Source organism: Sphaeramia orbicularis, chromosome 4 (genome assembly GCF_902148855.1).
Source record: "Sphaeramia orbicularis chromosome 4, fSphaOr1.1, whole genome shotgun sequence".
Lineage (NCBI taxonomy): Eukaryota > Metazoa > Chordata > Actinopteri > Kurtiformes > Apogonidae > Sphaeramia > Sphaeramia orbicularis.
Window position 1 is genome coordinate 45,592,128 of NC_043960.1, and position 22,878 is coordinate 45,615,005.

The following is a 22,878-nucleotide window of genomic DNA, read 5'->3' on the forward strand; positions in this document are numbered from 1 at the left end:
ACATAATATGAACAAAGTTTGCCAGTACTTACCAGACTCTGCAGCCAACTGTCTGATTTTCCTGAGCCTTTCAAAGACATAACACAGAAGTATGAGGTTTGGTAGTCTATCAGAACATGGTGTTTTGAGGATTGCTCAGTGTATTTTGTGCAGCAGTCATTGACAGTGTTTCTAATATTCTACCATGGATGGTAATGATTACAACCATGACCTCCATTCTAAAAAAAACAAAGTCAAATATGTTTAGTTTGAGAGTCTAACACAGACCTGGGCAAAGTAAGGCCCGCGGGCCACATGCTGACCCTGACCGGCCTGCATGAGGTCATTGGCAAATTAAAAGTCAAAGCAAATATATATCATGGTAATAGATGCAACCAATACAACGGCACAGCTTTTATTTTGTAGGATCTGCTAAATTAGTGGGGGGGGGTTTCGCACACACTTTCCGTACTTAGCATAAGGCTTATGCACTGATTGGTTTGTTGCTCAGTTTCAGCCCATTCACATGTCAGCTAACACCTAAAAAAGAAAGATTAAGAATCCAGAGATTTTTAACAAGACATGGACTTCTCAGTATTTCTTCACTGAAGACAGAAAAGGAACTGAGATATGCAAACAAAGCTGCATTTATGGTCTTTCATCTGAAGTCAACATGGAGGTGGTTTTGCAGATTTTTGAAAATGTTTTTGTTGATATGTATTAAATACTTGTATTCTGTGCCCCACATTTTCATTGTATTATTGTATAGTTTCATTTACTGTTTTTATAGAAATGTATATTGAGCAGAGCTGCAGGTGAATTGATCCAGCCCTGTCAAAGCTTGTCATGTGTCCCCAGAGGAAAATTAATAGTCCACACCTGATCTAATATGTTTGTTTGATCCCACATGGGAGGCAATGTGGTGGAACAGACATAAATGTGCGTATTTTCCACTATGCACTGTCTCTGCCAAGGTGTACGTCCATTTGCAAAAGTCAGATATGAGAAAAATGTCCATATGTGAATTTTTTCGATTATATCTTTCTTACAATAGTACAGCCATTGGCCAACACATGTACAAAATATATCCACACTCAAGAGCCACAATCCCCTTGGCTTCAAACTCACCTGACAAAAAGATACTCTGAAGCAGAAATCAATAAAACCCTTAAAAGTTACAGGTAACCTAGGCCTTACGCAATCTATCAGACCACAACAGTCTACAGAATGACCCAGTGTTCAAACACCTTTACAATCATGACATGCTGTGTCATATTGACCTCTATACATTTTCTTGGTTCATGTTAAGGTCAAAATGCAAAACTTACCCAGTAGAAAGTAAATAATCAACCTATGGTGAGTTGTATCATCAGGTAGTATGCAACTTTACAAATAGTAAAACATGTTACAAAATTACTCTTTTAACAAGAGACAATGCAGGCAGGATATTATGCATTTTTCTACTTAAAAATCATGCAGGTCTTTGCCTGTATATTAATATGTAATAATCATCTGAATTAATCTTATCTGGATCTAAGTTGCTGGCACGTACATCAGTTTAATTGTTTTTACTTCTATTGTCCTCACATCAATATATTTTATTGCTGTTAGATGCTGAATGAATCATCTACAAATGTGATAGCACTGCAGTTGAAAAACAAACTTGTGACAAAGATAAGGATTTGAACCCATCAACTTTAATGATATATTGACCCATACTGAGTACATTGTAAAATACTTTTTCCAGTGAGTAGATACATTATAGTACACGCCTAAAGTTAGAACATACAACAGATCCACATGAGGACATATTTAAAACCACACTGTCTTCATAATACAATATCTGAAGATGGTGTCAGCCAGTGGTTCAACATCTAGGAGGGATTTCATTTGACAGAATGGAATAATTTGTGTGCCACCTAGAGAAGGAAAAAGAAAAAAGAAGAAATTCTTTTCACATGCACAATGTACAATTATTATTTACTGTACTAATGTTAGCTAACTATTCAATTAAGAGTTTTAATGCATCCATCTTGCAATATTTAAATAATCAGTCCTTATCTGTACCTATTGACCATCAAAAACATTAAACTCATAAGGCAGATGAATTTTGATAAAGCACTGAAGCCAGATAACAGCCTTTCATCTACAAATGGGTTCTATTGGGTGAATCCTTGTTTGGATAGAATTATTTATTTATTACAGTGTAGATTTTTCAGAATAGTTTTTTTTTCAAAATGATTTACCATTCACAGTAGTAAAAAAAGTGACCTGCGTGACCACTAACAGCTCTTTAAATGTGAGATCCCTGTATGAACCAAGGTCTTGGGCAAACCAAGCAATTACATAACAAACAAATGAAACTGCTCATGAATAGTGGCTCTTTGGCGTTTTACTTTCTCTTACTGCTTGATCTAAAGAACATACACTTACACAGTGGTCCCTAGCATGGAGGAAGTCAAAGAGCTCCTCAGTGCAGTCCTCCTCCGTTGCAGACCGAGATCCTACTCTGGTCTCACACTCCTCCAGACGCTCCTGAGTGTGGACGCAGTGTTCTGTCTCTATACATTTCTGTCGCACTGCATCAAGAGGATCCTGAAACAAGATATGAAGCAAGTTTGTTTGGTTGAGCAGCATTACAAAACAACACATTTTGTATGATCTCTGTGACGTACTTACAAAGTAACAGCTTTATACTTAGTATAGTTATCTTCTTGAGTAGCAGATTTTAAGTTTGGACTAAATGTAGCTGGTAAATGTGGATTCATGAAACCTTCCTTGATCTGATCAATGCAGATATGTCACCACCATTAGTAACAATCAGATTGTTATTGTAACTTGAAAAATGTTGTCTATTTTCCTAAAAGTGATATCTTCACCCAATCACCCTAATAATCAGTGGTGGGCCAGTAAGGCCTTCTCTGCTGGCCTAACCATCATCAGAAACTCTGACCTACATTTACAACCTAAATTCCACTATTTGCTCCATGAAACTGTATTAATTTATTTCCAAAAGACTATTCTCTTCATTTCTTGGTGTTTCTCTTGTCTGCACTACTTCCAGTATGTGTATGTGGACGTAACATATTTTGTCCAATCAGATTTCAGTCTCTGTGTGTTGCCAGGGTTAATCTCACCTGCCATGGACCTTCAGAATGAGTAGTGAAGGCTCATGTAATTTTAACTGTATAGCATCGGGACTGTTCCTTTAACCAATCAGATTTCAATTTAACCTCACAGGGCCAGGTATCTGGCCCACAATGTCATCAGCATTTATCATTCCTCTGATTGGATGGTAAGAGCAAAACTATCATTTGATATAGCTTTAGCCATATTCTTTTTGATTTGTGCCAGTAAAACTCTTTTAATCTAACTGAACTATTAATAAATTTGAGGTAGATTTTTTGTGAGGAAAAAAGTAAATACAAACTTTTAGATACAAAATATACTCATGATTATGTAGGAAATGTTCAACCTGTTGTCAGTATCTGTTCATGACATGTTTCATTTGAAACTCCATGGTTTGGTTTAGTGCTTGATGTGTTCAGTGACAAAAGAAAAACGATCTCATCAATGAACATACCACCAATTCTTCCTCCTCCTCCTCCTCCTCCTCTTCTTCCTCCTGTAAAACGAATGACAACAAATTCAGATCCACAATCCGTCCCCAGCTATCATCGTGTTTGTTATCATTGTCCTGTAAAATGTACCTCCAGCAATTAAGCGTCAACATCATAAGTAGGTTATGACTCTGGTATGACATTATAATAAATGGTTTATCAGAAGTCGGCTGCATCAGTATGAATGAATATGTGCCCATCCGATGAGGCTAATGCTAACAGAAGCTAACGGTTCAGACCTAGCTAGTGTGAGTTAGCCCAACACAATTAGCCAATGTTATGGCAACAGCAGCTTTAACACAAATCCACAAAAGCTACTCACATCATCGGGCTCCCCGTTCATGATCATTTTTTCCTCGAAAACCATTTTTTTTTAGTCCGCTTGTCCTTCGTCAGTAGGCTATCAAAACACAGTCGGTGGAGGACACGGCAGGTCACAGCAGTGCGGCGGGTCTGACAACTTCCGGTTACAGGCGTCAGTAATAAACTGGTGGTTGACAGATATCAGATACCTGAGTCAACAGACAGACAAACTGTAGGTCACACTTAAAAAACAACTTCAGGCTACTACACTGGGTTAATTATTCGCGATACAGGTCTTGAGAAGTGGGCTGCTTAAAATCTAGGTTATTGAACGTCCAAAGCTACACATAAAGTATGTTTGCACACTTTACGTCTGTAATAATTAACTTGAACAAACAGACTACTAATCCATTTTTTTTAACTTACTCCACACTTCTGTTGGAGTTATTTTTATACAGCGACAAATTCTTTTATTTTGAAGTCAGAGCCTACATGTTAAACTGTGGGGCAGGTACGTCCTTCGACCGCTGTTATTTATGTCTCTACCGCCATCATGTGTTGACTATATGGTATTACATTTAGTGGAGCACTGAATAATGCGGACAATATGGTACATGATATACAGGGGTTGGACAAAATAATGGAAACACCTTCACCTCAAGATGATAATGCCCCAATCCATACAGCTAGAATTGTTAAAGAATGGCATGAGGAACATTCTAATGAAGTTGAGCATCTCGTATGGCCGGCACAGTCCCCAGACCTCAACATTATTGGGCATTTATGGTCAGTTTTAGAGATTCAAGTAAGACGTCGATTTCCACCGCCATCGTCTCTAAAAGAGTTGGAGGGTATTCTAACTGAAGAATGGCTTAAAATTCCTTTGGAAACAATTCACAAGTTGTATGAATCAATACCTCGGAGAACTGAGGCTGTAATTGCCGCAAAAGGCGGACCTACACCATATTAAATTATATTTTGTTGATTTTTTAAGGTGTTTCCATTATTTTGTCCAACCCCTGTACAAAGTTACTCTTTTGACCCAGAACTCTACTGTCTACTCTGTCTGCTGTTATTAAACATCAACTCCCAATTTCCACTTCATTACAGGTCACTGCAGTAACTGAATGTCTAAATTTTAAGTGACACACAATATCATAAAACCAGTTCTAAAGAATGTCTGGGTCAGTATCACTATAAGGTGTCTTCTGTGTCCCTCAGCAGAATGTCACTGTCACCTTGAACACACTGAAAAATAATGAAATCCTGGGGTTTTATTATGAATGGGCAAACACTTATACATTTATCAGTATAATTTTCAACCTCTTGAAATGTGATTTTGTCATTTTATGCAATTTTCTTTAAGGGGATGCATATGACTTGTGTATGTCCCGCACACCGCCCCTCTAAAGTAAGTGAGTTTGATAAGTGTTTAAATGAAAAAAAAATGTAATTACTTTTAAGACGATGTCATTATACTCGGCAAGTTTTTTGGTCAAACAAGTCATTTTGATAATTTATATTTTATTTTCATGATAATATTTAACATTTTACATGTGTCCTGGAAATTGCTGTCCACCCTGTCACTTTGGTTGAACTGCCCCTTGAACGTTGCCTATATGCTGTCGAAGGCCGACAGCAAGGGTATCCCGAAATCCCCCCCGATCCTCTGCTATACAATTAAGCAAATAAACGACACAATGTACAAAAGACACCAACTTAATTGTTATTCAGAAAGCAGATTGTGGATAGATTTAATATGAAATGTGACATTGCATAGAAACATCCATTACTCTTCATTTGATATTTTCAGAACATTATCAAATATGAGATGATCCACATTATCATGGAATGCATCTTTGCAAGCAAATTGGTAGAAGCAGCCAGGTAAAGGAAGCCACATCATGATTTCATGATTCACATCACCCCAGCATGTTTTGTATCGCATTGCCCTTCAGCCTTAATACGAACAATAGTATGTACAAGGATTAAGAGCCTAATTACCTAATTTCTGATTATCTGGTCAGTGTGACTAGCAAGCAATATCTATTGAATCTTTCGTTTGTTCAATATTGTGAAAGCATTTGTAAAGTATTTGAAAAGTATTTTTGGCGTTTTCAAATACCTTGACAGAGTATCCAAATTTCATCTTGATCGGCCAATTACTTTCTGAATAACATCTGGGAAACTGAAAAAGTACCACCTGGTGGCAAAATATGACATGATATGAACTTTGGGTACAAGGAAAAGATGGATATTTGTCAGAAACTGATTTTGTTATGAAACATGCAGTGCCACCTGATGGCAAAATGCACAGAGTCCTGACCTCCACCCCATAGAACACCTTCGGGATGAATTAGAGCGGAGACTGAGAGCCAGACCTTCTCGTCCAACATCAGTGTGTGACCTCACAAATGCGCTTCTGGAAGAATGGTCAAAAATTCCCATGAACACACTCCTAAACCTTGTGGACAGCCTTCCCAGAAGAGTTGAAGCTGTTACAGCTGCAAAGGGTGGACCGACGTCATATTGAACCCCATAGACTAGGAATGGGATGTCACTGAAATTCATATGCGAGTCAAGGCAGTTGAACAAATACTTTTGGCAATATAGTGTATATCAAAGTCTCTGATTCAGAGGCACCGGTAACTGATGTGGGACATGGCAACGGAGGACAGACAGGAAGCTCAGCCAATCATTTTATTTGGTCTGAATAAAATGATTCGTCAGACTTTTATCAGAAATATATGAGAGTTAATAATTTCTGAGCTTCAAAACCTTCTTTTACATTTTAGTTCGCCACATGCTTGTTAGGAGCATTTTAAGATCGCAAAAGAAAAGTGTAAAAATGCCAGATCGTACAGTATAGCTTTAAAAACATACATACATACAAAAATACTTCAATGACTTTTTGAGATATTTTTGTTTAAGTTACAGTCCACTGAAAATATTGAGAAAATCCTGTCACCTAACCAAAAGGAGTAAGTGAAGCTCATGACATGCTAATTAAGAAAAGAGTCAGATATAAAATATAAAATCATATAGTTTTGGCAGATCATGGCCTTTTTGTTTTGAAAGGACCTGTAGCAGATGAGGATAAGGAGAAACCATCCTTCTAAAGAGTTAATAAATTGTGATTTGGTCTGATGACCTACATTTTCAAGTTAATCTGTGCAAACATGTTGAAGCCAGATGACCTTTGCCCAGTTGTCCAGAGCCAAGTGCAACAAAGATCACAAGAGATAGAGAGAATGTTAGCAGTCAACTGATTGTAATAAAACATTAGCCTTCATTCTCATGAAAAGCAAATGGACTTACATCCTGCAGTTAGAGGAACACATCTCTGTTGAAGAATGGATTCTGTCTTTCCACAGATCGGTACTTATGTATGCTGGGATGTGAAAAGTTTACTGATCTTTGTTGCAGTGTTTATCCTCATTGCAGATTTGATCAAGAACAGGAGACCTGCCAGCTTCCCCCCTGGACCAAGGATGTTTCCAATAGTGGGCAACATGCTTTCTGTTGACCACAAGAAGCTCCATGAGAGCATGACTAAGGTGAAATTGGCTGGTTTAGACCAGTTCTAAATGTAGTGTCATGAGATAACGTTTGTTATGATGTGATGCCATATAGATCAAATTTGACTGATTGAGGTAGAATGGCAAAAATAATCATGTCAACTGATAAGACTCATGTTTCTGTTTTTAAACACATCTTGTCTGAGATCATTACTGACACATTTCTGTATCTGTGTGTTCCCATTATTATAACATCCTACTACCACTTAGTATTGTTTGGTTTTCCATTCACACACAGACTGTATTTATAAAGGTGTCATCCTCTCCTAAACATCTCTACAGTTATCAAGGACCTATGGAGATGTGTACAGCCTACGGATGGGTCAGAGGTTTGTGGTGGTGGTGAATGGGTTTGATGCTGTGAAAGAAGCTCTGATAACACAGGGAGACAGTTTTGCAGAGCGTCCAGTCCTGGCTCTGCAGTTGGACATGTTCAAAGGATTAGGTGAGTTTTATATTTACAGTTCCACTGCTTTTCTTCTATTTTTCTATATGCGTTAGTGAACGTGACATTGTTTTCTTCAGTGTGATGAGTTGTTTTGTTGGGTTTTTTTTTTTACTCAGACTTTACTGGAATTTTATATTTATGCTTTTTTTCTTTAATGTGTATCTTGGCCAATATATAAAGTATATGTCTTAACTTTTAACTTTTCCAAAATACAGTCTCATATCACCTCTGGTTAATGTTACATTCTCACCTTCCTGCACATTTGAGAATTTGAAACAATAGGTAAATATTTTACTAGACATTCATATGCTTAATTTTCAATGTTTGTTTCACCCTGTGTATTGTCCATCAGGTCTGCTGTTCACCAATGGGAACACATGGAGGGAGCAGAGACGTTTTGCACTTTTTACCCTCAGAAATTTTGGATTAGGGAAGAAGTCACTGGAACCTGTCATCTTAGATGAATTCACACATTGTGCACAAGAGATCACTGGGTACAAAGGTAAACAGTAAAGGCCCAGAGAAACGTTTAGAATCAGCAAATACTTTCCATCAACTTGCCTTTTTTGTGCAGGTAAACCGTTTTACCCTCACCTCATCATCAACAACGCTGTCTCTAACATCATCTGCTCACTGGTTTTCGGTCATCGCTTTGAGTACGATGATGAGAAATTCAAAGGAATGATAGAAATGTGTGAAAAAGGTATTCAACTTCAAGCCTCCATTTGGACACGGGTACTGGACTTGAACTTTATTATTAAAACGATCACCATGCAGTGTGAAACTCATTCTTCATTATTTCCAACAGTAGAACAGTCATGATTCATGCTTTGTTTCAGAAAAACTGAACGGTAACGTTTAAGTTGAACCTTTTCTTCTGCAGCTTTACAACTCATTCCCCCATCTAATGAGACGTTTGCCAGGGCCCCATAAGACACTCCAGAATATCTGGGAAGATGTGAAAAAGTTTATAAGAGAAGAGCTTCAAGACCATAAACAGAACTGGGATCCTTCAGACCAGAGAGACTACATCGACTGTTACCTAAATGAGATTCAGATGGTGAAGTAGCAGTTTGTTTCTCATGCTTTGTTGCTTATGACCTCCGCCAAGGAGATTATGTTTTTGCCGGCGTTGGTTTGTCTGTCTGTCTGTCTGTCTGTCTGTCTGTTTGAGTGCAAGATAACTCAAAAAGTTATGGATGGATTTGGAGGAAAATTTCAGGAAATGTTGATACTGGCACAAGGAACAAATGATTAAATTTTGATGGTGATGGGGGGGGGGGACACTGATCTGCCTTGGTGGAGGTTTGCGCTCTCTGAGTGCTTCTCTAGTTTGCTTAATGTCCATATATTTTTAGAACTGTCAGAACTTTCTTCTATTAAAGGATTGTAATGACATGAAACTGCACTTCCTCTTGAAGTGGTGCAACAGTGCCACTGTTTTTAACATCCTCATCTGTAGCAGCATACACCCACTTTTAATCCAACAAATCCAAGCCTCATTATCCATGACTTTCAAAAGATTGTTAATTCTAGGTGAAACCGTGTATTTGCAAGCTATGGTCATAAAATATTAAACAATTTTATACTAGGCTACCAGTGCATTCAGTTTTTCACACTTGTATTTTGAACATTACATATGTTTGCATGTTCTCAGACTAAAGGACAGACTGACTCTACATTTGACGATGCAAACCTGGTTGCATGTGTCTTGGATTTGTTTGTCGCTGGAACTGAAACCACATCGACCACCCTGCGCTGGGCATTTCTCTATATGGCAAAGTACCCCGAGATCCAGGGTAAGGGCACTGACCAGTCTCAGAAACCAGTAATTTAAATATATAAATATTTCTTTCTCTGACTGTTGGAGGTTATTTCGGGGCATGTACTTCAATACTACTTGGTAAAAATGTACTTTTGGGTACCTCTGCTGACAACATACCTCCTTATTTGGACACATAAATCCCTTCCAAGTGTTGACTTAGGGAGGTCATCAACATCTGCACATCAAGTAAAACAGTATTGCTGGAGTACAAATCAGTTCACTGCTCTGCAAGGGTTGCATTCTGCTGCAAACATTCTTACAACCATTTAAACTTTGTTTGCCTTCCATTTCACAGAAAAGGTTCAGGCTGAGATAGACACTGTGATTGGTCAGTCCAGACAACCATCTATGGAGGATCGAGCAAATCTGCCCTACACTGACGCTGTCATCCATGAGATCCAGAGGATTGGGAACATAGTTCCACTAAACCTGCCCCATTCTACCACTAGGGAGGTCCAGCTGGGAGGATACACAATCCCAAAGGTAATGTCTGATGTAGTTCTAATCCACTGACAGACAAATGGAGCTGAAATTAAATACTGAAATATTTCATGTGTACTGTGCCTTTAATTCTGATTCCAATCATCAGGGTGTTACAGTTGTACCCAACTTGACCTCTGTACTGTTCAACAAGAATGACTGGGAGACACCCCACACATTTAACCCAGGACACTTTCTAAATGAGGAGGGCAAGTTTGTGAAGCCAGCTGCTTTCATCCCTTTCTCTGCTGGTATGGTTATCAGCACTTATCAGGCTTGTGACTGAAGGGAATTAACTATACAGTCAATACTCATTACTGATGCAATAATGTTAAGTACTGAAGTATCAGCAATTTCTGCTTTTCTAACTGAAGGTGTGTGTTATGTTATTCATGCAGTTGTGAATTTGATAGAAATGTACATGTTTCTATTCAAAATTATTTCTCCTTTGTAATAGGAAAAAGATCAAAAAGATAATGCATGGAAAGTGTTCTTGTAATCCCACTATTGCACGATTGTGCCTCATAATAATACAGTATTTTTGACTGTCCAGTATTTGTACATCAAATGTCACAAGAAAATGTATTATCTCCTAAAATTGTTGGCAATATCACAGAAGTATTCATGTAATTTTTCTGTCTTAGGTAAGCGGCAGTGTCTTGGTGAGAGTCTAGCCAAAATGGAGCTTTTCCTCTTCTTCACCTCCTTCATGCAGCGCTACACCTTCTCCATGCCTGTGGGGGTGAAGCCGGTGTTTGACTACCACTTGGGAGCTACTCGGGCCCCTCTACACTATGAGCTTTGTGCAATGTCACGCTAAAACTAGTTAGACATAAAATATGACATTTTTATGCTTGAGATACTGCTAATGAGACTTAATATTATTTAAGGACTGGATCAATAACTTAAACTGACACTACCCTGTTATTAATAGCTCGGGTTCATGGCTGAAATGTATTGAAGTATCATGTAAATTTTTGTCCTCTGCATTTTTTCCTGTATCTTGTTAAAAATTTTCCTGTAACTTGTTAAAAATTTTCCTCTGATAACCTCACCAATTGCAGTGCTGCAAAAACAACAAAGCTGAGCAAAGGCTGCCTGAGACTTTTGCACAGCACTGTATGTGTACTCCAGAACCCTGATGTAGGAATGTTCATCACCATTAAATGCAAAACTCTGGCTATCTGGCCAAGGATTGTCATGAAAATGTGGATCCTGGCTGCACAGATTTCTCACATCCCAAATGCCATCAAAAGGTTAAACATAAAAAATAGCTGTCAAAATGTATTTCTGAATTAATCTTTAACATATTCTGAGGTAAAAGGGAACCTTGGTTAGACAATGTTTAAGAGTTAGAGATCTTTGTACTTCTATCACGATGTGTATCTTTAATTTTTTAATGTGTGTAATGTTCTGTTTTCTCTCCAGTGTTCCTGGTGTGCATGACCGTGGGCCATCTGTTATTTGGCCACACCTCTTATGGGTGTGGTTTTAAGATTATATTAGTTCAACAGGTGTGTGCTCTGTGATTGAGAAGCCTGCTGATGTCACAGCCAGCGCATTGGTATTATTTGGTTTGTTCCTTGGTTTTGTTTGATTCATGCACACACTGACTTCACCCACCCAAACATGCATTATCTTACTGACGTCTGCAGTCTGCACGCTGCATTTTGAATTGTATTTAGTTAAAGTACTTTTCTTTATTGAGAGAATTAGTTGTATTTTCTTTTGTTCCATTCACTGAGCCAGGTTTGAAACAAATGTTTTCCAGATGGTCTAATATTCTAATATTTCAACATATAAGGGCAGTATAGAGTTCAGTGACAATGGTCTATTAACCCCACAGTATTGCAAGCACTGACTCCAACACAAAATATATTTAACGCTTGATAAAATATGACTACAGTACTTTGAATGTGACAGGAACATTGGGCTTATCATTCATTTACATAATGCAGTTGCAAGTATTATGGTTCTGAAATGTCTTCTATAAGAACTTGATATTCAGTTTCTGTATTTAGGGTTAAATTTGCCAAGAATTAAAATATCTTGAAAAGCCATGTTTAGCTGTTCTTTGAAATTCTTGAATATTCTGAGCTTATCGTAAGGAAATTAAGTTTATGACCTACTCATAATAATTGAAAAAAAATGTCAAGGACAAAAATGTCTAGAATACTTCAATAAATATCAACAGTTAATAAGGTGGAGAGAGGAAAACCTACCAGAAGGACAATCATTTCTGCAGCACTCCACAAATCAGGCCTGTCCAGTAGAGTGTCCAGATGGAAGTCACTCCTCAGTAAAAGGCACATGAAGCTCACCTGCAGTTTGACAAAAGGCACCTGAAGGACTCTCAGACCATGAGAAACTAAAATCTCTGGTCTGATGAAACAAAGATTGAACTCTATGGCCTGAATGCCAAGCGCCATGTCTGGAGGAAACCACCCACTGTTCATGACCTGCCCAATACCACCCCTACAGTGAAGCATGGTGGGGGCAGCATTACACTGTGGGGATGTTTTTAACAGCAGGAACTGGGAGACGAGTCAGGGTCCAGGGAAAGATGAATGCAGCAATATACAGACACAACCTTGATGATAACCTTCTCCAGAGTGCTCTGGAGTGAAGATTCATCTCTCCACGGGACAACAACCCTAAGCACACAGCCAAGATAACAAAGCAGTCAGTTTAGGACAACTCTGTGAATGTCCTTGTGTGGCCCAGCCAGAGCCCTGGGTTGAACCTGTTTGAACATCTCTGGAGAGATCTGAAATGGCTGCACTGATGCCCCTCATCCAACCTGATGGAGGTTGAGACATTCTGAAAAGAAGAATTGAAGAAACTACCCACAAATAGGTGCGCGAAACTTGTAGAATCATGCTCAAACAGACTTGAGGCGGTAATCGCTCCCAAAGGTGTATCAACAAAGTATTGAGCAAACATTGTGAATACCATTGTATATATTATACAGCATTTTTAAATTTTTTTTTAAAATAAAATTTGCAAAAGTTCTCCCGTGTTTGCATGGGTTCTCTCCAGGTACTCTGGCTTCCTCCCACCGTCCAAAGACATGCACTGATCGGTTCATTGGTTAATCTAAACTGCCCATTGGTGTCAATATGAAAGTGATTGGCTGTTTGTCTCTATATGTCAGCCTGAACTGGTGACATGTCCAGGGTGTACGCCGCCTTCACCCGTAAGTAGCTGGGATAGGCTACAGTGACCCTAGTGAGGATAAAGCGGGTTAAGATAATGAATGAATGAAAATTTGCAAAAGTTTCTGTGGGATTCTTTTATTTCAAGGCCTTATTTGTGCACAAATAAGAGCTCGCACAGCAACCAAATACAGCTGGGGTGTGAGGAGACATCCTCTGTTGACCATCCAAAAGGAAGACACCTTTATACCCAAAAGCTGCAATGTCAGGTGCTTACAGCATGCTTTAGACGCATGGTAATAATAACAGTTTACACACAGGGTGACATTTAGTGTACAGGGTGACATTTTGATAATGGTGACATCTTAACCTCTTGACACCCAGTGATGCATTTTTGTCCTCTACATGGGATAAGAGTTTCACAGCTTTACCTGAAAAAAAAACAAAAAAAACAAACAAACAAACAAACATGCAGTCCACTGCAAATGGCATTCCATAAAAAATACATAAATATAAAATGCATCTGAAAAAACTGTTGCATTGTGCTGCTTCCAATCACAATAATTATTTAATGCGAAAAAAGCCAAAACTTTTATACAAAGATAATTCCACTTCAAGACAAACAAACAATAACTAACTTTTTTCACTCTGTCAATATGAGGTATTGTGTGTTGAATTTTGAGGTAAAAATGAGTATAATCTTTTTTGGAATAAGGCTGTAATACAAGAAAAGGTAGAGAATAAAAATAACCCCAAAAGTGTAACGCTGTGAATATTTTGTGGATGCACTTTAAATGCTCTTGTGTTATATTACACATGTTCAGAATGTCCCAGAGGTTGTCATGTTCTTCCATCCTTTTCTCTGTTCAGATGATCCCATATAGCTTCTACAATATTCAGATGTTTTTCTGAAATGCACAACCAGACTTATGCATTTCTGTCTTTGTAGCATGCTGTCTGCACAACAGGACTATACAACAAATAATTAAATAGTATTAAAAACAAAAGTGTATTTCATAAAAAAAAACAAAAAAAACAAAAAAAACAAGAGACACCACTATTGGTGGATCACTGCATTTGAAATGTTGGCATCTACTTGTATTTGTCATAGGTATCATTTATTTGTTTTTTATTAAATGTGTTTCTGAGCATTTTGGGGCTTTTATTTGATGGTACAGATGAATCAGGCATAAAGAGAGATCAGTAAATGACAAAGTTTATGATGCATTAAAGAACTCATCTAAAGGCCAGTACTTTGACTTTTTTCAGAGTAAGATTAGACTTTATGGGAATGTCAGGCAATGTTTTTTATCCAATGTGAGCAAACTGCAAAAGGGTCACGTAAGCAACGTCACCGCAAAGTGCACACTTTAATTCTTTTGACTGATTAAAAATTAACACCTTATATAAACTTTAAAAGCACAACTTTGTCCTTTTATCTGGGGCCAACTGGTGGGTATTGACCACAAATAGGTCACTAGTTAACTTTTTAATTGAAAAAAGCTTTTAAACAGCTTTTTATTGGTTTGAATGTAATTTAATGTTGGAATTTTATTGTAGTGTATGAGTCAGAGTTATACAATAACCCTTTGACTGAAAGATGTTTTTGGCAAGTTGTAGGATAAATATGACAATGAGTATATAACACATGGAAATAATGGCAATAAAAAGGGACTAAAACTCAAGTGTGTGATGTGTTGGATCTAAAATATCCAAATGGAAAATGTCATTTAGAATTAAAGCACAGATTGTTTTCAATACAGTCAGCTTTGTAAGTCTTACATACAGTATTTTTAGTGTAGACAGGTGTGTAGTTTACTCTTGCTACTATCAGATTCATGAATATAGTGAACTGTGACATGAATCGTGTATTTATGAACCTGGTTTAAACTGTGCTTTTTTGATGTGAATTTACCACAAGTTTGTCACAACTTAATGACCAGGAGAACATGCAGGTCCCACGGTCAGATCAGGTGAGAACCAGCCTTCCAGAGTCAACTATGACAAAGTAAACAATAATGTGTATATAATCGACTGTTTTCAATGAAACGTCAACATTCACTATCTCAGACGGGACAACTACATCCGAAAAGGCATCTGTTTTTATTACAGAATGGATTCAGTCTCTTCAGTCATTGGATTCTTTCTCAGCCTGGACACCAAAAGTCTGCTGCTGTTCATTGTAGTTTTTATTCTCACTGCAGATTATTTCAAGAACAGGCGGCCGGCCAACTTCCCCCCAGGACCCAGGATGTTTCCAATTGTGGGCAATTTGTTCACTGTGGACCACACGAAGACACATGAGAGTATGAAAGAGGTACAACAGGACTCATGTATCTGTTATTAAACATGTCTGGCTTATATGTACTGTATGTACTCCTTATGTTACAACCTGTTCCCAACGGTTTCCTTTCACACACACACACAGACTGTCTGAAGTAAAGTATTCCTTTTTTCTTAAATTCCTCCACAGTTAGCAGGGACCTATGGAGATGTGTACAGCCTACGAATGGGCCCAAATTTTTTGGTGGTGTTAAACGGGTTTAAGGTTGTAAAAGAAGCTCTGGTAAAACAGGCAGACAGCTTTGCAGACCGTCCACTCCTGCCTCTACAGTTGGACGTGTTCAGTACACTAGGTGAGAAAACATGACATTCGGTTTTGTGCTCACAGGCCCACTCACACTGTGATTCTTCTGTGATAACTTACACAGGAAAACATTTTCGGGTGAATATTGCATTTAAATTAAAGTATGCAAGTATGTTAAAACATTGTTTTTTTGCTTGCAAGTAGATGCTAAATTAAGTGGAGATTGTTAATTTGACTATAGCACATAAAAAAATAGAGTTTTGGGTATGATGCATATTTGCAACAACAGGAAATAAAGGTAAAAAAAAACAAAACACATTTTCCGGTCTCAGGCATTAAGATCGTTTTTTTTGATGCCACATTATTTTCAGTGTCCCGACTGTAACACGAACTATTTTAATTCTTATTATCCAAACAAACAGAGCCCAAGCTTTTAGTTCAGGTTCCACATACACACCAATATTAACTCAAGAAGGCCGGACCTGTAAAATACTAACACAATAACCTATAAATAATGACAACTCCAAATATTTATCTTTGCTTTAGTGCAAAAAAAGTTAAATTACATAATAAAAATGTTTTCACTTTCAACGATGCTTTCCCAAAAAATGTGAATAACCTGAAAATCCATGAACAATCTCATGCAATTTTAATAATATTATCTCTTAGTTTATCATTTACACATGTACATTATAACTTACAGAACACAGAGGATCTACAAATATACAACACATTTGTAAACAGGTATCTGGAACTGAAAAATACAGCATTAACTTCACATATTTTGTAATGTTTTGTTTTGCATGAAAAAAAATCACTTCTGAAAAGTACAGATATTTTTATTTATATCATATGCCCGAGGAGATAAGGCTTGCAGAATCAGTGACATCTTTTAAATCACTTCTTAAAACACATTTTTATAGACTTGCTTTTATGTGATGTTTGTCCCTTTTAATTTTTAATTTTAAATTTTTTAAGTTTGAATCTTATCCTGTTTGATTGTTGGTTTATATTCTCATACATGATGTTGTTTTATCTCACTCCTTTATTTTTGTATTGATGTGACAGCATCATGTTACGTTATCCCTGCCCTCTTTATTCCAATTCATTTAATTTATTCAAAGTGTCATGACAAAAGGCAAATACAGTACTATATAGTACTACTATATCCTACTACATAATGTGTGTTCTGTGTCCGTCCAATGTCCGCTCGATGTGTGATCGATGTTGCAGCATGGGAAGGCGTTTGGGTACACTGCCAGTGTTACACCACAGGAGGGTGTTTTGGCACCACGGGTACAATGCCGTTAGTAAAACTAAATGGCTAAACACATAGTTAACTGTGTAAAAGCCATAAATGTATTTTTATGACACTGTCACAGTCAGGGTCCCTATGGGATCTTAAAAAGGCTTAAAAGTCTTGAATTTATAAATTTGCATTTAACACCTTAAAAAAGTATTTAAAAGGTATTAAATTTGATATGGTAGGTCTTAAGTTATGTTGACACAAACTTGTTCTTGTATTGTGTTTCAACGTATCCGGGAAATGTCCAAGCTGCAATGAAAGTAATATTAGTCTATTTAGTTCCACCCGTTCAAGACAATTTATATTGAAATTAGGAACCAATTATCACTAACTTTGCAGAACATTCAGCCCAGCACACTTGCGGTTGTTAGTCACATGCACGTCTCCTGAGGAAGCTGATTTTCATGAAATAGGCTGTGAAATGGGTATTAAATTCTGTTGTAAGTAGTCTTAAAAAGGTCTTAAAAAGCCTTAAATTTAACTTGTAGGAATCCTGAATGATTAAATTTGTGAGAAGTTTAATAGCAGGTTCAGAAAATGAATGAATATATGAAAGTTTAATTTTTTGCAGGGCATTTATGGTCTTTATTCTGACTTTGTTTCACCCTGTGTATTGTCCATCAGGTATATTGTTCAGCAGTGGGGATTTATGGAAGCAGCAGCGACGTTTTGCACTTTTTACCCTCAGAAATTTTGGATTAGGAAAGAAGTCACTGGAACCTGTCATCTTAGATGAATTTGCACACTGTGCACAAGAAATCACTGGATACAAAGGTAAACAGTAAATGCACAGAGACACATTTAGAATCAGCAAATACTTTCCATCAACTTGCCTATTTAATTGTGCAGGTAAACCGTTTAACCCTCACCTCATCATCAACAACGCTGTCTCTAACATCATCTGTTCAATGGTTTTTGGTCATCGTTTTGAGTACGATGATGAGAACTTCAAGAAACTGCTAAAAATGTTTGAAAAAGCTTTTTGGATTCTAACCAGTATTTGGGCACAGGTACTGCACCAGAACTGTTTCTAAAACAACCATCATACAGTGTGAAACTCAATCTCCTTGATCCCACCTGAACTGAAGTGTTTGCATAAGAACCTTCTTTTCTGCAGCTTTACAACGCATTCCCTCACCTTATGAGACGTTTGCCGGGGCCTCACCAGACAATCCAGAACATCTGGAAAGATGTAAAGAAATTCATAAGAGAAGAGCTTAAAGACCATAAACAGAACTGGGATCCTTCAGACCTGAGAGACTACATCGACTGTTACCTGAATGAGATTCAGACGGTGAAGTAGTCGTTTGTTTCTCATGCTTTGTTGCTTATTTAGGTTTGTAGTGTTTGGTCTCTGTGAATGTAAAGACACTCTATCACATGTTGTACATTGGTTAAATGTGTATATATTTCTATAAATTTCTCAGAACTTTGTTATATTAAAATATTGTAATGACATGAAACTCCACTTTCACTTGAAGTGATGTCACAGTGCCACTATTTTTAACACCATAATGCATGATTTTAGGGACTCTTCTTTATATTAAAAATATTAAACTGTCAGTGCTATTTTGAACACAACATGTATTTGCATGTTCTCAGACTACGGGACAGGTTGATTCTACTTTTGATGAAGAAAACATGGTTGTGTGTATCTTGGAGTTGTTTCTGGCTGGGACTGAGACCACATCAACCACCCTGCGATGGGGATTTCTCTACATGGCAAAGTACCCCGAGATCCAGGGTAAGGGCACTTTTAAGTCTCAGGAACAATACAATAAACAAATGGTGGTGTTTCATGTCATCTAAGCCAACTGGTAGTGGAAGCACACTGGGCTCTGTGGTGGCCATTCCATGTGTAAGAGTCTTTCACAATTTGAGCAAATGAATCCTGGCATCGTCCTCCTGTAAAATGCTTGTTATCAGGAAAGAACAAATCCACCGATGTTCAAACCTGGTCACTCATCATATTCAGGTCATCAGCTGACCTCATTTTATGGACATGAAAGAGTGGGTTATCTCGTCACCTGCTTCTCTTCTCCCCCTGGTGCATTCATCACTCTGGAACAGAGTCAATCTGGACGCATCAGTCTGCTTTTTCAGATTTTTTTCTGTCTAGCCTCACTGAAAAGAGGTTGTCTTAAGGCTCCACAGTTGTTTAGTCCCAATCCCTTGAGTTCCTTTAGCATAATGTGTGTGGAAATGCTCTTACTTTCACTATTAAACATAGCCATAGCCATGAGTTCTAATCAAAATTTGTTTTCCAGCCATAATTGTTCCTTCCTTCTAGATTTTAATAATGCAATAGATACTTTTTAATCCAGTTTTAGTAGTGTCAGCGATGTCCTTAGTTGCTGTCCTTACTTAACGCAGGCCAATATGGGCAGTGTGGTGATGTAGGGGTTGGCACCTGAACCTCACAGGACAAAGGTATCATTAAAACTTCTATATTTACCCTTTCATGCATAAATTATGAGAACCTTAGTCTAGATTTTTTCTAGTCTAGAGTGTTTTTATTCCTCTTTAGGCACGAAAAAACAGTGTGATTGAATTTTTTTATTGAACCTATTTTTTATGAAGGTAGATTTGTTTCTTAATTACTCTAACTATAAAAAAAATATTTTCAAGCAAAGAAAAAAAAGTGTTGCATGAAAAAAAAAATATTTAAGATCCAAAAAAATTGCATTTGAACACTGTGTTCTTTGATCGACAAGTTTTTGTTTTGTTTTTTTTGAGTGAAGTAAATTTTTTGTTTTTTGATTGAAAATATTTGTTTTTGGTTTGTACTTGTAGCATAGTAAATGTACTGTGATTCATTCCACTACTAGAAAACAAAGTCAAACAAAACAAGTTTGGGTGACTTAACTGGTAAAATATTCAATACAATAATCAGAAATATAATTAAAAGTAACAATAAGATGAATGCAAAAAATATTTAAGATCCAAAAAATTGCATTTGAACACTTTTTTTCTTTGATTGAGTAAGGTTTTTTTTTTTCTTGAAGTGATTTTTTTTTAAATTGAAATTTTTTTTAATTGAAAAAATAAATAAATAAATAAATAAATAAATATAAATATATCTTTTTTGTTTGTTTGTTTTGTTTTTGTTTTGTTTGTTTGTTTTTGTTTTTTTTTTCTTTTTTTGTTTTTTTTTTTTTGTTTTTTTCCTTTTTTTTTGTTTTTTTTTTTGTTAAAGCAATAAAGAAACAAATCTACCTTCATAATTTTTCATGGAGTTCCAAAAATGTCCATTCCGCTGGACACTGTGTGTTTAATTTTTGAAGCAAAGAATGCAATATCAGAAAGTGATATACTGTGTGGAAACTATAAAATCAAAACATTTTTATTACAGCTAATGTGATGTTTTCTCACATTTTATCATATTCCCAGTTATTATTAGCAACTGATTTACACTCAAATATGTTAGTGCAGATCAGGTTTATCAAGAAAAGCAAAGTTACAGTAATGGTATGAATGTCAGTGTATTATTATGGGATGGTGCAAAAGTGTCCACTGTGTTGGCTATATGGAACTAAAACAACTAAACCCATGAATATACAAGAGTATATGCTGAGCTGTAGAATAACTGTCCACTGGAGTGACCACTATGCATGAAAGGGTTAACATATAGATTAATTGTCCCATCAGTCCCCCTGACCACGGCGCTGATGGTGATCTGGAGTTGGTCCCCGAGCATCTTCAACAGAAGCTCATTGCTCTTAATGTGTGCTATGTGTTAAAGCTAATGTTGAGTACTGTGTGTATTAGGATGGCTAAAATACACTGAGTGAATTTAACTGAGTGTCAGTTAACCTGTAACACTTTGTCCTTTAACAAACTGACCCATTTCAAACAGCGTTATGTTTTTTCCATGACTACAGGATATGGTTGCTGAAATACAACAGTTTTGTAAGATTCGAAGATTTTTTATTGTCATTTCACACACACACACACACACACACACACACACACATATATATATATATATATATATATATATATATATATATATATATATATATATATATATATATATATATATATATTTCAATGTTATACGTAGTTGGGTCACAAAGCTGTTTACTAAGATGACCGTGCTGCATTCTGTTGCAAATGTGCTTTAACTTCTGCCTCCTGTCTCACAGAAAAGGTTCAGGCTGAGATAGACACTGTGATTGGTCAGTTCAGACAACCATCTATGGAGGATCGAGTAAACATGCCCTACACTGACGCTGTCATCCATGAGATCCAGAGGATTGGGAACATAGTTCCACTAAACCTGCCCCATTCTACCACTAGGGAGGTCCAGCTGGGAGGATACACAATCCCAAAGGTAATGTCTGATGTAGTTCTAATCCACTGACAGACAAATGGAGTTAAAATGGCCACTTATCATATTTATAATAATTTCCATTCTGATTCCAATCATCAGGGTGTTACAGTGATACCCAGTTTGACCGCTGTGCTGTTGGACAAGAATGAGTGGGAGACACCCCACACATTTAACCCAGGACACTTTCTAAATGAGGAGGGCAAGTTTGTGAAGCCAGCTGCTTTCATCCCTTTCTCTGCTGGTATGGTTATCAGCTCTTATCAGGCTTGCCATTGAAGAAAGGAATTAGCTGTACAGTCAATACTCATTACTGATTCAATAATGTTAAGTATTGAAGTATCAGCAATTTCTGCTTTTCTAACTGAAGGTGTGTGTAATGTTCTGAGTGTAGCTGGTACAACTTGTCAGAAATGTATACATTTGGATTCAAAATTATGTCTACTGTGTAATAGGAAAAAGATCTACAAGATAATGCATGGAAAGTGTTCTTTTAATCCCACTATTGCAGCTGTCCCTCATAATAATAGTGTGTTTTTGACTGTCCAGCATTTGTACCTCAAATACCACTAAATAATGTCTTATTATTACATTGTATTTTCCTCAGTAAGTTTGACTTACTTGCCAGTAGAACTGTAATCTATGTGACAGATTGTTTTTCTGTCTTAGGTAAGCGGCAGTGTCCTGGTGAGAGTCTAGCCAAAATGGAGCTTTTCCTCTTCTTCACCTCCTTCATGCAGCGCTACACCTTCTCCATGCCTGCGGGGGTAAAGCCAGTGTTGAACTACCGCTTTGGATTCACTTTAACACCTGCACACTATGAAATCTGCGCAACGCTACGTCAAAAGTAGTTCCGAAAATTCCTCCATAATAGATTTATACACTTCAGATATTGCTGTTGAGCATTATTAAAGGGTCAGGCCAATAAAGTAAACTGATACTGGCCTGTAATTCATTACATTTCTTGAAGCATGCTGGGAATTTCAAAACTTTGCTTTTTTTTCTCTCTCAGATTTTCACATCATGATTGTCAAAAGAAGGTAGCAAAAGTAATCTTCTTTCTTCTAACCTCAAAGAAAAGAAAGGTTAAATGTGACTTTTCAAGATATTCCAATACAATGAAATCTTGGCAAAGTTAACCCTAAATACAGCCATTGAATATCAAAATATTACAGGAGGGATCTGTGGAAATAATATAATGTTTGCAACTGCAATATGTATAATAATATGAATAAATAATAATCCCTTTACCAATTGAACAGTGCTC

The 22,878-nt window shown here is 37.0% G+C and overlaps 3 protein-coding genes across 3 annotated transcripts; 2 read left to right on the forward strand and 1 right to left on the reverse strand.

Annotated features, from left to right (window-relative positions):
• Positions 1 to 1,654: 1,654 nt before the first annotated feature.
• Positions 1,655 to 4,076, reverse strand: uqcrh (ubiquinol-cytochrome c reductase hinge protein). Its single transcript, XM_030132167.1, has 4 exons — positions 3,922 to 4,076; positions 3,563 to 3,604; positions 2,413 to 2,574; positions 1,655 to 1,898 (listed from the first exon to the last, which is right to left on the reverse strand). Exons 1-4 carry the CDS (start codon positions 3,964 to 3,966, stop codon positions 1,866 to 1,868), a joined length of 282 nt encoding a protein of 93 aa, XP_029988027.1. The 5' UTR covers positions 3,967 to 4,076; the 3' UTR covers positions 1,655 to 1,865.
• Positions 4,077 to 7,154: 3,078 nt separating this feature from the next.
• On the forward strand, positions 7,155 to 11,225 carry LOC115417941 (cytochrome P450 2J2-like). The gene is made up of 9 exons (XM_030132166.1): positions 7,155 to 7,459; positions 7,763 to 7,925; positions 8,281 to 8,430; positions 8,503 to 8,663; positions 8,812 to 8,988; positions 9,586 to 9,727; positions 10,049 to 10,236; positions 10,343 to 10,484; positions 10,878 to 11,225. Exons 1-9 carry the CDS (start codon positions 7,256 to 7,258, stop codon positions 11,051 to 11,053), a joined length of 1,503 nt encoding a protein of 500 aa, XP_029988026.1. The 5' UTR covers positions 7,155 to 7,255; the 3' UTR covers positions 11,054 to 11,225.
• A 4,276-nt stretch (positions 11,226 to 15,501) lies between these two features.
• On the forward strand, positions 15,502 to 22,462 carry LOC115417593 (cytochrome P450 2J1-like). Its single transcript, XM_030131611.1, has 9 exons — positions 15,502 to 15,705; positions 15,862 to 16,024; positions 17,906 to 18,055; positions 18,131 to 18,291; positions 18,399 to 18,575; positions 18,884 to 19,025; positions 21,427 to 21,614; positions 21,714 to 21,855; positions 22,281 to 22,462. The coding sequence occupies exons 1-9, from the start codon at positions 15,502 to 15,504 to the stop codon at positions 22,460 to 22,462; spliced, it is 1,509 nt and encodes a 502-aa protein (XP_029987471.1).
• The last annotated feature ends 416 nt before the right edge of the window (positions 22,463 to 22,878 follow it).

Bases quoted from the DNA above. Each gene is read 5' to 3' on its own strand.
- LOC115417941 (XM_030132166.1), top strand. From the start codon at position 7,256: ATGGATTCTGTCTTTCCACAGATCGGTACTTATGTATGCTGGGATGTG. The intron at 8,664-8,811 runs GTACTGGACTTG...TTTCTTCTGCAG, and splicing joins AAGCCTCCATTTGGACACGG to CTTTACAACTCATTCCCCCA. The intron at 10,485-10,877 runs GTATGGTTATCA...TTTCTGTCTTAG, and splicing joins TTTCATCCCTTTCTCTGCTG to GTAAGCGGCAGTGTCTTGGT.
- LOC115417593 (XM_030131611.1), top strand. From the start codon at position 15,502: ATGGATTCAGTCTCTTCAGTCATTGGATTCTTTCTCAGCCTGGACACC. The intron at 18,292-18,398 runs GTACTGCACCAG...TCTTTTCTGCAG, and splicing joins TAACCAGTATTTGGGCACAG to CTTTACAACGCATTCCCTCA. The intron at 19,026-21,426 runs GTAAGGGCACTT...CCTGTCTCACAG, and splicing joins AAAGTACCCCGAGATCCAGG to AAAAGGTTCAGGCTGAGATA.
- uqcrh (XM_030132167.1), bottom strand. From the start codon at position 3,966: ATGGTTTTCGAGGAAAAAATGATCATGAACGGGGAGCCCGATGAT. The intron at 2,575-3,562 runs GTATGTTCATTG...ATCTTGTTTCAG, and splicing joins AGGAGGAGGAAGAATTGGTG to GATCCTCTTGATGCAGTGCG. The intron at 1,899-2,412 runs GTAAGTGTATGT...TTCCTTCTCTAG, and splicing joins TCCATGCTAGGGACCACTGT to GTGGCACACAAATTATTCCA.